The following is a 15,592-nucleotide window of genomic DNA, read 5'->3' on the forward strand; positions in this document are numbered from 1 at the left end:
TAATACGGAGTACTTACTTTTCAATAGAAAAACAGAACCGATAAGCTACTTCAAGAACAAAAAGGTATGATATCGACCTCACCTTTGCTCTTGGTTGATTCTTCTGCACACAGAACTCGAAAGGATAGATCGTCAAATACGAAGACAATCACAACAACTCTAGCAGGAAATCAAGCTTACCTGCACAAAGAACTGATCGAAGTCTCATCTGAAACGAATGGGAGAAAGCAAACCGTGTGATCACCATTGATTGCTGGAAAAAACCTCCTACGTTATCATCATTTTCAAGTAGCTCAGATTTTATAGAGCTCGGTTCTATTCAAGCAATCACGGACCCTAATATAGCGCGACTGGATATGGCACGACCAAATTGGAAGTGGCCATGTGTCAGATGGACTATTCTTCAGCTCGGACTTCAGAGTCATCCTTTGTCCTTGTCAGACTCGGAAATTTCAGACCAAGGCATGGAGAGACTAACCTGGACGTCAAGAAGTTTGGCAGACCAAAGAACCTCTACCCGGCAGCATCTTCTCCGGCACCGGCACCTCTAACACATGCACAGCACAGCACAGCACAGCACAGCACATCGACGGCACTCTGCATGATGGACGATCTCTACAGGTCCAATCCGAACTTCATTGGACTTGAGCTTCACAGCAGGTTCATCTTCAGCTTGCAATGACGGAGGTAGTAGTGAGGTAGGGATGTCCTCATCATCTCCCCCCCCTTCAAAAGGCGTCGACCCCGACGCTCCAAGGTCTTCTCCGTCATATGGTGTCAAATCAGCCACATTGAAAGAATTACTGACACCAAACTCATCAACTGGAAGATCTATCGAGTATGCATTATCATTGATCTTGGCAAGCACTTTGTAAGGACCAGCACCACGAGGCTTCAACTTGGACTTCCGTAGCTTCGGGAACCTATCCTTGCGAAAATGTACCCAGACCATATCACCAGGCTTGAACAACATCTCTTTGCGCTTCTTGTTCATCCTTGCAGCATTGCTCTTGCCTTTCTTCTCGATCAACTCTTTAGTCTTCACATGGATCTTACGTACAAAATCTGCCCTCTTGGATGCCTCCATATTAACTCTCTCGTGTATGGGCAAAGGCAACAAGTCAAGTGGAGTAATGGGTTTGAAACCATACACCACCTCAAAAGGACACAGCTCCGTGGTAGAGTGTACCGCCCTGTTATAAGCAAACTCCACATGCGGCAAACAATCTTCTCACTCCTTCAGGTTCTTCTTGATCATGGATCTCAATAGTTGTGACAATGTTCTATTCACCACCTCAGTTTAACCATTAGTTTGGGGATGACAAGTAGTACTGAACAGCAGCTTTGTCCCCAGCTTTCTCCACAGCGTCTTCCAGAAGTAGCTCATAAACTTCACGTCACGATCAGAAACAATTGTCTTTGGAACTCCATGTAGTCGCACAACCTCCCTGAAAAACAGGTTAGCAATATGCGACGCATCGTCGCTTTTGTGGCAGGCAATAAAGTGTGACATTTTAGAAAATCTGTCCACTACCACAAATATAGAATCATGGCCTCTTTTAGTACGCGGCAAACCCAACACAAAATCCATACTAATATCTTCCCAAGGTGTAGTAGGTGCCGGTAAAGGAGTATACAAACCGTGAGGCTTCAGCTTGGACTTGGATTTGTTGCAAGTAATGCATCTCTTCACATACCTGTCCACATCCCGTCTCATCTTTGGCCAATAAAAGTGGTCAGCGAGCATGAGTAGCGTCTTCTCACGCCCAAAGTGACCCATCAAACCTCCAGCATGTGATTCCTGCAATAAGAGCAAACGCACAGACGATTCTGGAACACATAGTTTGTTAGCTCTAAACAAAAACTCATCGTGTATGTGATATTTGTCCCATGCTTTACCAAGAGCACATAAGCGATATGGTTCAGCAAAATCATGATCAGTAGCATATAAATCACATAGCACCTCTAATCCAGGAATTTTAACATCAAGTTGAGTTAATAGCATATTCTTCCTAGATAGAGCATCAGCAACAATATTATCTTTTCCCTTCTTATGTTTAATAATGTATGGAAAAGATTCAATGAACTCAACCCACTTAGCAAGACGCTTATGCAAAGTAGACTGAGCTTTCAGGTATTTCAAAGCTTCATGATCAGAATGTATGATAAATTCTTTTGGCCACAAGTAATGTTGCCAAACCTCAAGAACTCTAATTAAAGCATACAATTCTTTATCATATATAGGATAGTTCAACTTAGCACCAGACAGTTTCTCAGAAAAATATGCAATTGGACGACCCTCTTGCATCAATACACCACCAATTCCAATACCACTAGCATCACATTCAATCTCAAATTGCTTATTGAAATCAGGAAGTGCAAGCAACGGTGCAGAAGTTAACAATCGTTTCAGTTCATCAAAAGCATGATCTTGGGCAACGCCCCACTCAAAGACAACACCCTTTTTAGTCAATTCATTCAAAGGTGCAGCAATAGTAGAAAAATTGGGCACAAAACGGCGATAAAACCCAGCTAGACCATGAAAACTTCTTACTTGACTCACATTCATGGGAGTAGGCCAATTTTGAATAGCTTCAATTTTAGACACATCTACTTCTACTCCATGCTTAGAGACAACATAACCCAGAAATATAACCTTATCTTTGCAAAATGTGCACTTCTCAAGATTACCATAGAGTTTATTATCACGCAACACTTGCAAAACATGTCGAATATGTATAATATGATCAGATTCATTGCGGCTGTAGATTAATATGTCGTCAAAATACACAACCACAAACTTGCCAATAAATTCACGCAAAACATGGTTCATCAGTCTCATGAAAGTGCTAGGTGCATTAGTTAAACCAAAAGGCATTACTAACCACTCATATAAACCAAATTTTGTTTTAAAGGCTGTTTTCCACTCATCCCCTTCTTTCATCCTAATTTGATGATAACCACTACGCAAATCAATTTTAGAGAACACAAAGAAGACCACTCAATTCATCTAGCATATCCTCTAAACGGGGAATAGGGTGACGATATCGGATAGTGATATTGTTTATAGCTCTACAATCTACGCACATACGCCATGTACCATCTTTCTTAGGAACTAGAATAACAGGAACAGCACAAGGACTAAGGCTTATGCGGATATAACCTTTGTCGAGTAGCGCTTGTACTTGCTTCTGTATCTCCTTCGTTTCTTCGGGGTTCGTTCTATATGGTGCCCGATTGGGTAGCGAAGCTCCGGGAATCAAGTCAATTTGATGCTCAATACCTCGCAATGGTGGAAGTCCTGCGGGTACCTCATCCGGAAACACGTCGCCAAATTCCTGCAAAACATTAGAAACACCAAGAGGAAGAGGGGTCATGTCGTTAGAAACCAAAACCGTACCCCTGTATAAGAGCACAAGAGGCATGGCTGTAGGATCCTCACTAAATTCTCTCATGTCTTCTTTGGTGGCTAATGAGACTAAGGAATTCACTCTCTCACTTTTCGTTATATCACTCACAACATTACAATTCTCTCGCCTATCTAAAGATGCATCTTCCAAGTTCACTTCAACTTTCTGACAAGACTCATTGACAATTTGCTGTGGTGTCATAGGCTGTAAGTTGATTTTCTTGCCCTTGAACTCCAAGTGATATGTATTGGCACGGCCATTGTGTTGCACAGAACGGTCATAGAGCCAAGACCGACCCAATAAGAGGTGACACACCGTCATAGGAACGACATCAAAGTCAATGCAATCCTTATACGGTCCAATAGCAAATTCAACACGCACCATGTGGTTTACCTTCATCTCACCATTGTCGCTCAACCACTGAATATAGTATGGATGCGGGTGCGGTAGATACTTCAACTTCAGCTTGGTACACAACTCCTTGCTTGCTAAATTGCGGCAACTCCCGCCATCAATAATGACCTTGCAAGCCTTGTCAAGACCAACTAAAGCTTTTGATTGGAACAAATTGCAGCGCTGAGTAGATGCACTAGGCAACACATTAAGAGCACGCTGCGACACAACAATGGTGCGAGCATCAGACGGATATGCATCTTCACCATCAGTGTCATAGTCATCATCGTCTGGAGCATTAGGATCAACATCATCTTCAGTCTCATACTCATTGTCCTCATTGATAATCATGACTTTACGGTTAGGACAATCTCTCTTGAAGTGACCTTTGCCACCACATGTGTGACAAAGCATATCACGGTTACGCGCAGTAGACACATTAGAGCCACTTGTACTTGCAGCAGATTCGGACTTCTTTGTGTTAGACACATTGGAGACCGGCTTACTAGGCTGAGTAGAGTAAGGGGCGGAGCGCGTCGAAGGCGCCGGCGCCGTAGATGGGGCCGCGCGGGGTGTGTAACGCCTAGCTCCTGTAGCTCGTCCTTTGATCTTTGCTTCGTCAGCCAACTGTGATTCAGCTTCTCTTGCATGATGTAACAATTGATTCATATTGGTGTAACTGTAGTGACGAACAATGCCTTTGATATCATATTTCAAACCATTCAGAAAACGCTGCATTGTCATCTCAAGAGATTCACGGACACGGCCACGCTGCATTAGCATCTCCATCTCCATGTAGTATTCATCGACAGTCTTCACACCTTGTCTCAATAGAGTCAGCTTATCATATATATTCCGCAAGTAATTTGTAGGCACAAAGCGAGAAGTCATCGCCTCCTTCATGGCACGCCATGTACGTATAGGTTGCTCACCATCCTCGTCTCGGTTATGAACAAAAGCATCCCACCAACGCAATGCATAGCCATCAAATTCAGAAGAAGCAAGCTTGATCTTTCTATCTTCAGTGTAGTGCGGATGTAGATTCCACAACTTCTCAATCTTGAGCTCCCAAGTGAGGTATTCTTCAACATCAGCACCTCCTTCAAACTTGGGGATAGAAAATTTGGGCTTACCCAATCCATCTTCCTCATCATGTCCACGACCATTGCGGACAAGTGGAACCCCATCGCGAGCACGATCACCACGAGGCGCACCACGAGCATTGTGGGCGTCATCTTGAAGCTCAGGATCTTCATCATCGTCTTGTTGTTGTCGTGTGATCAAATTCTCAACAAGTAAGCGCAAGTCAGTAAGATTGTGTTGTATATCCGTCGTTTGATCCTGCATCCTTGTGACGGTCGCATTTGTAGCATCCAGCTTCTGGGAGATTTCTTGGACCGTCCCGTTAAGCTCATCATCCTGAGCGCAGAATTCACGTCGCATCTCATTACAAAGAGCCTCATACTCCCTCCATGTCATCAAATCCGCGGAGTTCTTGTTCTCCTGGTTAACAATTTTCTCATCACTAGCAGACATGGTTAGTAGGTTAGTGCACTTAAATCAAGAATATATGGTGGTACTCTCACAACTCACTCAAAAACTGATAAGAAAAGGAGATCTTTCCGTTCCAAAGTAAATTAGTGTTGCTTACCACTTGTAGTAACAACTAGTGCACGGATGTAGCGAAGCGAATATCAAGGGTATAAGAACAAATCACACGGCAAAGCAGGATATATGTGGGGCTGTAGGTAGGCTACCTATTTGCACCAATAACAAGCTCTAGCGCTGACCGTAGACAACCAATGATACTCACACAAGGTGATATAATGGGGCAATGCAACTATATGTGGGAAAGGTTGCAAAGCACACGAGAGACGCTAGCAAAGCTCAATGAGACAGACACAAGATTGCTCAACTACGGGTGCAGTAAAGTAAACTTAGGCCTTCACTTGATTTAACTAGCACTTCACTTCTTTTTGGATTTTTCTTTTTGTATAACACACGCAGCTATGTAGCTCTTTTTGCTTCTTTTCAATTTTCTGTTTTTTTTTTTTGACTCAACTCCTTGATAACACGGCCAATAAAATATGCAAAGCACCAAAACCCTAATGAGCAGCCTGACGAGCGGTAAAACTAGTCTCTTCTGGGGAAGTTCCTAGTCACGTATATCGATAGACTGTGGCTATGGTTGGGAAAAGCACACTGTACGCTATGTGAACTCGGAGTAACAAAAACTGACACCACTTGATAAGGGAAAAACACAAGATGATAGAGTAAACTCAAACCCTAAAACTAGATGAAAGACAAAGATACGCAAAAACAACTACGAAAAGCAACTAAAACTCGAAATTAGTGCAATCTAAGGCTATGGCAAACCCTAACCCTAATATTTTTTTTGGCTTTTTTTTCTGGATAGGAACACTCACAACTCAACTATGGGGTGGATTGTGGACGGCTTACCGAGGAAAACTGGAAATCTGATACCAAGATGATAAGGGGTGGCCCGATCTTCTCAGTAAGCAACGGTGGTGATGATGATCACGGGATGATGGCAGCGGAGGAACACGACGATGTAGTGGATGATAACTTGTATGACGCAACGAGATCTCTCGATTGGTCCCTGTCGCCAATGCAACAGCTCTCAACCCTGCAAGATATTCGCAACTCCACACACTTGCGCACGTAGCCGCCGACCACGAAGCGGTAAGTTGCAACCGTCTAATTCCCAATGGAACAGCAGATCACACAAGACTTTATCAGGATCTACACAATATCAAGCAATATGGTGTAGGGATTCAATAGTTTTGCATAAGCAAACAACTAAGAACTAGGGTTTATCTTAAACGTGGTCTAAAGCAGCTAGGGGGGGCGTCCTGGGCACTTATATAGGCGTCCGGGACAAGTTCTGGTCGAAAAGATACAAAGAAAACCGACCCAGAATAGATCTGGTCGAGACAGACTCGGACGCGTCCGGTCTGGAATCCGGTCAACGGCCGTGGACCGGGTGGTCGATCGTCGTCCGATCGGCCAAGGCGGAAACCGGGAAGCTGCGAGGTTTCCGGTTTCGTCCCGGCTCTGACGTCAAAATCCGGTTGGCGGCCGGTTCTGCCCTGGTCGAGCCGGAACGAGGGGCCGGCGGTCGATGCCGGGTTCTGGACCGGCCTGGACGTCGTCTTCTCCTCTCGCGCATGCCTCCCGCTCCTCCCTCGCGCGTTCATGAGATATCTTCATGTCCAGCTCCATGTCCTTCTTCACGGCCATCTTGACGTCCGTCTTCATGTCCAGCTGCTCCTCTCCTCGTGCGATGCTCGTCTCCTCTTGATACCTGATGATACATAAGTAATAGGACTTAGGCAGTATAAAGTTCTCATCAATCAAAGTACCGTTTAGAAACAAGTTCACCTGTTGTTTAAGTAGCTTCGCACGAGCCCTTGTAATTGGTCCAATCCGAACTTCATTGGACTTGAGCTTCACAGCAGGTTCATCTTCAGCTTGCAATGACGGAGGTAGTAGTGAGGTAGGGATGTCCTCATCATGAGCCCCACTCCATCTGCACTGCTTTCAATATTTCACCACCACCTAGTGGTATTGCACGTATTTTCTGGAGTTGGTAGAGACTAGAGAAACCTTTACGCTCTTTCGTTGCCATTTTCTTCCAATCTTCTCCGCGACAACGATTGCGGAACTGGAAATTGAGCTACCAAAGTTGGACTTGGTTATCAAGATATTTTCGCCCCGAGTAGGGCAGCGATTGTATACAAGACTAGGGGTGTTCAATAACCGGTTGGGACAAACCCGTCCAACCAATTTTCTCTGCCACAGCATCTATAGCTTAACCATTTGGAATTGTTTGTTATGTTCAAAGAAATCTTGTAGGTTTAGAATCCCTATGAATTCTCTCTATGAGACTTGTTTGATAGGAATTTTCTCACAAGGCTTGTTTGATTTGTAGCACTACAAGCTTCCAGATTTTTTCTACAGTTCGCTTTCCACTTGGTTCCAACAGGAAACTTCCATTGAATCTGACCTCTTGAAAACTGAAATATTTCCTTTGTTGCTATGAAAACTATGACATGCACCTAATCCCTCAAGAAAATTCCAGTTTTTTTTCCTTGCGTTACTAGCAACGACTTGTAACATATGTATCATGCCATCCAACTCATACTTTTCCTATTCGTGTGTTTTAAAATCATATGGATAAGTGGGGTTTACTAGAGTTCAAAAACTTTCTCGGTCAACTCAGCGCTAACAATACTTTGCTTACCAAGATTGATGCAGGGTCCCTACTGTTTTTCTGTGTGTGGCACTCAACCTGAAAGCAACTTGGCATCTAATAAGTAATAAAAACATCTTTGGCACTAATAAGTTCACCATTACGTATACTTAATTAAAAGACCAGACTCTGGCAGCTAGCTCCAACCGGTCTCCAGTCTCCACTGCTGTCACTATCAGAAATCAAAGGAGACTGACTCACAAGTTTCCAAAAATCATGAAAAAGATCATACGAGTGATCAATAGTGGCACGCAGAAGCTAAGATAGCCAATAACTAAGTGGTTTCGCGTTGTAATAACATGCATTATGTTCGCGTATTTTGGAAACTCCAGCATGCATCAGCTCAGTAAAGTGATACAGCGCAAAATCAAATACTATGCACAACTTATATCTTAGATTGATCTGACTGGTGTTTTCTTTTTCAATTTGGGCAAAGGCCTTTGATGTTTTCTCCTACTCCCTCCGTTCACTTATAAGACGTTTTGGCAAGCTAACGGATTGTCAAAAGGTCTTATAAAAGTGAACAGAGGTTTGTACTATGTATCAACAGAAAAGCAGAACCACTGCCCTGTTTAAAAAAGGCATGGATTGGACTCACCTTTGCTCCTGCAGGCTGATCATTCCTGCTCCTGTGCGTGCTTTTGCCTACAGTGGGGCACATAAAAATTTGATTCAGTTTTTGCTACATGCTGATGGGGAAAAACACCAACTGATTTATAATTATTTTCTCACGAGGAAGATGCTATATATTTTGACTGAAATGTATAATTACTTCTTCATGACTTGTGCTTTCGACATGCCTTGAACGACACTGTGTGACCATATGGTCATATAATCCATTGCAGCAATTAAGAGGCAATCAACCTCAATGCTGATAGTGACAACAATTTAATTCTGGTAGAGAGGCAACCAACGGATACTTGGTTACCTCGCTAGGAGTTAGCTATGAGTCTTTGTCAAATGGAACATTACAAGTCATGAATATACTGAATTATTAGCTCACGCTGAGTTGGCTGAAGATTTCTTTAATTTGACTATTGAGGCCTAGTTGCTCTCAATGTATCAATAAAACGTATTAAGGATGGTACAAAAACAACCATATAAGGGGTGTGTTGTGTGATCGTGGCATCGTGTGACTCACCAACAGGCACACCACTGGCCAACATGGCTCCACCTCCATGTCTTTGAGTTCTGCTACTCCTAGCAGTCATTGGTGCACGCTGCGCCGGAGCACTGGAGCAATGGAACACTTGATCAGGACTGCTCAAGTGCCGGCAAGTACAGCGATGGAAGCCAGTACCATAAGAACCTCTACCGCTTCCTGGAGAAAATCACCTCGTTGGCCGCCAAAAAATACCACAAAGGTGTGCCCGGCGTGGGTACCGAAAAGATCTTCGCCGTTCTCATGTGCTATGTGGACCCCGACTCTTCCATGCCTGCGTGACAGAAATGCCCTGCCTCACCTGAGTCGATAATGAAAGTATCCCCCATAGCCAGACAGCCCACATTGTCAATGGCTCCTGCGTCCTCCGGTACTCAGGCAGATCCTTCTTGTCTATGAGCTGATGCCCAAAGGCAGCCTTGATGTCGGAGCCGGCTGATGATCCTCATCTCGGAGACAAACTCCTTCCAGCCTTGACGGGAGCTCTTGGAAACTTTCTTTACACTTATGTCGAGGTTCGTGTCATGGAGGAACCCACAGTACACGGACCCAAAGCCTCCTTCTTCTAACTTGTTCCCGTCAGAGAAACGGTCAGTGGCGGCTGCAAGCTCATCATACGAGAATCGCACAGCACAGGCCCGGTCCCTTGCTCGAGCTCGTCTTGATCTACGGTTTTCCCACGGAAGTAGACCGCCTCGTCTCCAGCTCTGATATCACTGCCGCTGCCGACCGCCTTTGCTATGATGGTGTCAAGGCTGTTATTCACTCAACAGTCTTACACAGAACTACAACCTTTTCTTCTTCACCTAACCATATATTTCTAGGGAAAATCATTTCAGTAAAACCCAAATGTTGTCACACTTGCCCAAATTCTGTTATGTCCAACAAAAATAAGTTGGACCTACTTATGACGAGTCTCACCATGAAGTCAGCCTCACATCTCCTTCAGCGTATTTTCTTCTTCACATCTCTGTCCAACCCCCAGTCTCCAACACATTTTCTTCTTCACATCTCTGTCCAATCCCAGTCTTCAACTTGGATTTTTTTCTTCATCCTCTATTACCTTAGCTGCCTGTCCACTCCACCTTCTTCTTCACCTCCTCAAAGAGGTGACCACTGCTGCATAAGATTTTACATGAAATGTCAGAGATTATGCATGAAATTTCCGCACTTGGTGGAAGCAACTCTTCTGGTTCCAGCCTTCCTGACTTTGACCCTTCCTCATCCACACCATAACTCTTCTCTTCCCCACAGCTTACGCCATCCTACCATCAATTCATCACGCCACTCCTCCCTTGCTCACAGTTTCCAGTTGCGAGGCCATGACAGCCAGCGAAGCATACAACCCGAGCATGTGCCAGAAGTCCTTCACATGCAGCAACCAAGTCGATGTCCAGTACCCGTTCTACCTTTCCAACGAGTCCAAGGTTATTGACGGGGTAACCAACTCCTAGTGGGGCTCTCCCTGCATGGCCATCCTTTGCAAGAACAGCACTGCCATCCTGCAGCTCGGTGGCGGCAGCAATTACACTGTGCTGGGCTTCGACCATGGCAACTACACCATCACGCTCGTGAGCGCAGACGCACTGGCCGGCGGTGGGCATGGCTACCCAAGAGTCCAGCACAATGCCATCATCCTGACGGAAGTGTGGCACAGCTTCTCAACCACCGGCAAAACAGCAGCATCTCCTTCTTTGAATGCAACTTCACGGCCTCTGCACATCAGACGCCGGACATCATCACGGTCAACTGTAGAGGCTTTGAACAAGGTCACTTTTCATCGTTCCTTGCTCAGCAGCCTAGCATGCTGTAAGAGGACTGGTTTCGGGTTTGCAAGGTGTATGGGGTACCTGTGCTGAAGGGCTGAGGCTAGTAAGCTGGAGTATAGCCAGCGACTGGGGAGCAGCAGGAATGGCGGGATTCCAGCTGAGCTGCCCCCACCCCCCGCCGTGCTACAAATGCAAGCTGTCAAAGGGCCACTGCAGCTACAACCAGGTCGGTGGATTCCTTGGATGCTTCTGCTCTGAGGCCATGTTGCGCAGGCCGCAATGCAGTAAGCAAAGTTACCTGTAAAAGCATCAGGAATGTCCATTAAAAAAACTCAACTTTTTTGGTAAAATGTTAAATTTTAAATATCAGGTGGAGATACATTTGAATGATAGAATGCATTTCTATAAGTCCCTTGTTTCACTTACGCACCCCGACCGATACGATTTTGTCACTATGATGATCAATCATTTTAGGAATCTAAGGCAAAGGTATATAACTGCCTAATTAAGGACAAAGGAAAAAAGATAGAAAACTCATATGAAATCAAGAAAAATGCAGAAATATTTATGGATCTCTTCTATACGAAATCCGCTGTCAAGTGTCAACCTTTATTAAGGGTGCACATAACATGGTTCAAATGGTATTGGGTATTTGTTCACGTTTACGTGTGGTACTCTATGCAAAATTCAGATACCTCTAGGAGTGTTCACGTTTTCTGTTGAGACTTCACCTAGGAGTGTGACGCTTATGCTAACAGAAATAGAAACGTCGAACTTTGACAGCACGATAAATATAGAAAGAACAATTAATTCTTAAATATTCCAAATAGAACACTAGAAAATGGTAGAACATTCATACAAAATCAAGAAAAAAATACTAGAAATACAGAAGCATTTAGGGACCTCCTAAGCAAAAAATGACAATTATGATGTTCATAAATGATGAGAAAGCTTATAAAACATTTAAGAGCTTTATATTTTGTCCACAAATCCATACTGCAACTACTCATGACCAGTGTTAAAAAAATTGCAGGTGGTGGGCACATGAAGAAACAAAGAAAAATGTGTAAGAAATATATCTGGGCCTTATGCTAGATGTCATTTTTTTTTTAAAAGCCTTATACTAGATGTTTTAGATCTTCCCATTTGTGCTCGTTACCAAATCAGCTTCAATCATGTGAACTTACTGTCCTAATAATCATGTTCAGTTTCTGAAAATAGTGAATGCAGCAGCCAATTTTCAGCAGTGGATTTAAGAAAGTATGTACGAATAATGTTTCAGCGCTTCAGAGAGCAATGGCGAGATCACAGAGATTGTAAAGAAGATGATGGTTGTTGGATTTTGGTGTATACAGTTAAGTGCTAGCAATTGACCAACTATGACTAGAGTTGTTGAGATGGTACAAGGGAGCATGAGCCGCCCAGAGTTACCGGTAGAAGTACTCTTAAGTAGATAACCATTGTCCCATTGATATGTTTCTAGGCTATTCACTTCTTCCAGTATTGCACAACTGCAAGTAAGCTGCAAATTTCAAGACTTCCTTTGCATGCAGTTCATTTGCAATTAGCGGTGCATCTATGAAATTGTTCACTGTGGTGACCATATAGGACTCTATGTCCGTATGACTACAATATCAAGTAATGAGACTCTTTTGCACAGTTATAATTTGAAGTCGATAAATCATAAGTACATTACAGATTCAGTAGTCATTTTAGGCTTCAAATACTTTTCAATTCCTACAATAACTATGCAAATAATAAACAGCATAAAAAAATTCATTTGCCAGTCCACAAATCCATACCAGAGGGTCACACAAACTACAAATTCCATGCCCGCTGTTAAGTACTTGAACTGTAAAATGCACGATGGAGATGTGGAGTTAGAGCTTACCTATTCAGAGCATCGGAGTAATTCAAATTTCAGAAGTGAACAGCCTGTTGTAGGCCACGTCGCCGCCTGAGTTGAGGCCCAATAAGCACAGCCACGGGTGAGTAAAGTAGCGCCAGACAGCAGGGAGGTTGCAATGAGCGCACCGTCTACAGATTAGCTGACCAGGGAGGTAGCCCAACGAGCTTAGTGAGGTGGCGAGCACCACTATATGGCGGTGAAGTTTTTTCAATTATCTTACAGCATAACAGGACTGTTTGCCTTTTGCTATGTAGGGTCGATGAAGTGTCAATTTTGTAATACCAGTACTTCAGTATGCACTAGTGCTTAGCAGGTGCATACACATATTCTAGGAGCAAGCTTGATTGTACTCAGTGGTAAAGTTCATATATGTATAATATTCCAGGGAAGGGAATTCCTTCCCATGTTTTCCATATCAGAGATCTTACTAGAGCTTGATTCAAGATTTTTGAATTTAAGGCTAAAAGGAACACAAACAGCTCCGAAGACAAAAGAAGAATGTTAAAAGAAGAAACAGAAAATAGCAGGGAGTGGGGGTGGTTGAATGTTCACTGACAGAAAACAGTGGTCACCATGGGATTTCTTGACCATCCCAGGCAAAGAACTTCCCGTTGTCGCTCTTCTTGGCATTGTCGATGATGGACAGGAGCTTCTGTACAGAGAACTCCCTCGTGAAGAGCTTATCCTTGGCCACATTTTTTTGGAATGGCCGTGAGAGGTCGGTGTCGACTGTTCCTGGATGTAGCAAAATGCAGGCGATGTTGTCCTTCTTGCCCAATTCTACTGATGCGGTCTTTGTCACTGCAAAACATGACGAATGCGTGCATTTGAGAGATCTAAGAGAAAGAAAGGTAGATAATTGTGTGATGACTAGTTTGTTCTGGATAGAATGAATGACATGTTGAATGAGTGAAACTTATATGATAACAAGATGAGTATGGATAACAGGCTAGTGAAATCTGAAAAGAACATGCATCTTACTATTCACATACATTGGTTCAGTGCAGTTTTAGAAGCTCTGTACGAATGCCAGCCTCCCAGACCATTGTCTCCTATCGAGCCAACCCTTGCGCTCATGTTTGCAACCAACGAGAAACCTTTCCCAGTTTCCAAGCTCGCGCCAATCTTCAGGAATGGACGCATGTGCTGACAAGACAAAGATCAATTCAGACAATGGACTAGGAACAAATAAAAGACTAGCAGAGTGCCGACACAACTCGGAGCAGAAATGAAGACGGTGATCTCTACCTTGATCACTAAAATAGGTCCAACAGCATTCACTTCGTATGCCAGTAGCAGGGATGATTTCTGAACTTTGCTCAGTGAGGTCTCTGCAGCATCAGATCAGAGCAACCTGATTTCGGTCAAGCCAGTCACCAAACGAATGCAAACTAGCAGGCAGTGATCCAATATGAATCAGACGGTTTCTCGATGAATATGTGGAGAGCAGACCTGGTTGTATGACATTTGGGATTGAGAGTATGCCGGCGGCATTGATCAGCAGGTCGAGAGATCCGTGGGTCTCCCCAATCGCGGCCGCCGCAGCCTGCCACGAAACAACAGGTAGTATCACCGCATCAGCTGGCAGAATTGTGCGGGGAAAGGGCAGGAGAGGTTGCCTTATACATTACCTCTATGGTGGTCTCGTCGGTGACGTCCAGCGGCAGCACGGTGAGGCGCCGCGCGTGCTCCCGCCTCAGCTCCTGGAGCTCCGCGGCGGAGTCCGGGGCGCGGCACGTCGCCACGACGCGGCCCTGGTCGCTCCTCCGCAGCAGCTGCCTCACCTGCGGGCAGAAATCGAGAGGCGTGAGACGGGATCGATCAGCGAATCGGAAATTCCAAGGAGGGCGACGCGCAGACGGAATGCGGATAGGAGGGATTGGGTTTGGGTTTGGGTTTGTGTACTCACGAACTCGAGCCCGATGCCCCGGGACGCGCCCTGCACCATGGAGACGCCGCCGCCGGCGCCGGGAGCCGCGGGGGCGGACGAGAAAGCCCTGACCGCCGTCGCCATCGCCGCTCTTAGCGTGCTCCCGCGCATCGTTCTCGGCTCTCTCTTCCGTCCCGGCGTTCAATGGCGTCGTCGTCTTCACGCCTTCACATGGTTGGGCGCCACCGTCGGTACTGGAGGTTGCAGTAATGGCGGACCGGATTTGCGCGGCTGGAGGACGGGACACGTGTGCCTCGCTCTCCCCATGGGCTTCTCGTCTCTTTTTTCTTTTTCTTTTTTCTTTTGCTATTTTATTATCTTCCTTTCGTGAAGGTTGGCCTTTTTCTAACGATTTTAGGATTACGTCTGTTAGTCGTCGCCAGTTCGATTATCAGTAGTCTGTCGAATTTGGCAAATCAGCCATGTTTATTCACACTGATAATCTCGTCTGAAATGTACTAGGATAAAGTGCCATGCTTTTTCTCATACGCAAAATTGCATATACTTGATCCATATAAAATTTTCACATGGGATATGCAGTGTATTGGTACCGAGGATTTGTATCATTCTGAAAATATAGAAATAGCAAAAGCATAGAAACATGATATGATTACATGTGCAAGAAATAGGATTATGAAAAGACGTGAACTTTGTGAAAGTAGACGTTTGAATCACATTGCAATATAGAAAGTTGATTTGCAAAAATAGAAAACAATAAGGAAATTCTTAAAACCCATAATCAAACC

The 15,592-nt window shown here is 44.5% G+C and overlaps 1 protein-coding gene across 1 annotated transcript; it reads right to left on the reverse strand.

The window, feature by feature from the left end:
* Positions 1-13,260: 13,260 nt before the first annotated feature.
* Positions 13,261-15,100, reverse strand: LOC127298706 (uncharacterized). Its single transcript, XM_051328546.2, has 6 exons — positions 14,826-15,100; positions 14,548-14,700; positions 14,369-14,462; positions 14,165-14,247; positions 13,909-14,062; positions 13,261-13,717 (listed from the first exon to the last, which is right to left on the reverse strand). The coding sequence occupies exons 1-6, from the start codon at positions 14,955-14,957 to the stop codon at positions 13,485-13,487; spliced, it is 849 nt and encodes a 282-aa protein (XP_051184506.1). The 5' UTR covers positions 14,958-15,100; the 3' UTR covers positions 13,261-13,484.
* Between the last annotated feature and the right edge of the window lie 492 nt (positions 15,101-15,592).

This window comes from Lolium perenne, chromosome 5, assembly GCF_019359855.2.
Source record: "Lolium perenne isolate Kyuss_39 chromosome 5, Kyuss_2.0, whole genome shotgun sequence".
In the NCBI taxonomy this organism is placed as follows: Eukaryota; Viridiplantae; Streptophyta; class Magnoliopsida; order Poales; family Poaceae; genus Lolium; species Lolium perenne.

What these genes read in the sequence shown, in the direction of transcription:
- LOC127298706 (XM_051328546.2), bottom strand. Translation starts at nt 14,957, where the DNA reads ATGCGCGGGAGCACGCTAAGAGCGGCGATGGCGACGGCGGTCAGGGCT. An exon ending in GGGGCATCGGGCTCGAGTTC is followed by an intron (nt 14,701 to 14,825) that starts GTGAGTACACAA and finishes TTCTGCCCGCAG; the next exon opens with GTGAGGCAGCTGCTGCGGAG. An exon ending in CCGACGAGACCACCATAGAG is followed by an intron (nt 14,463 to 14,547) that starts GTAATGTATAAG and finishes GTTTCGTGGCAG; the next exon opens with GCTGCGGCGGCCGCGATTGG.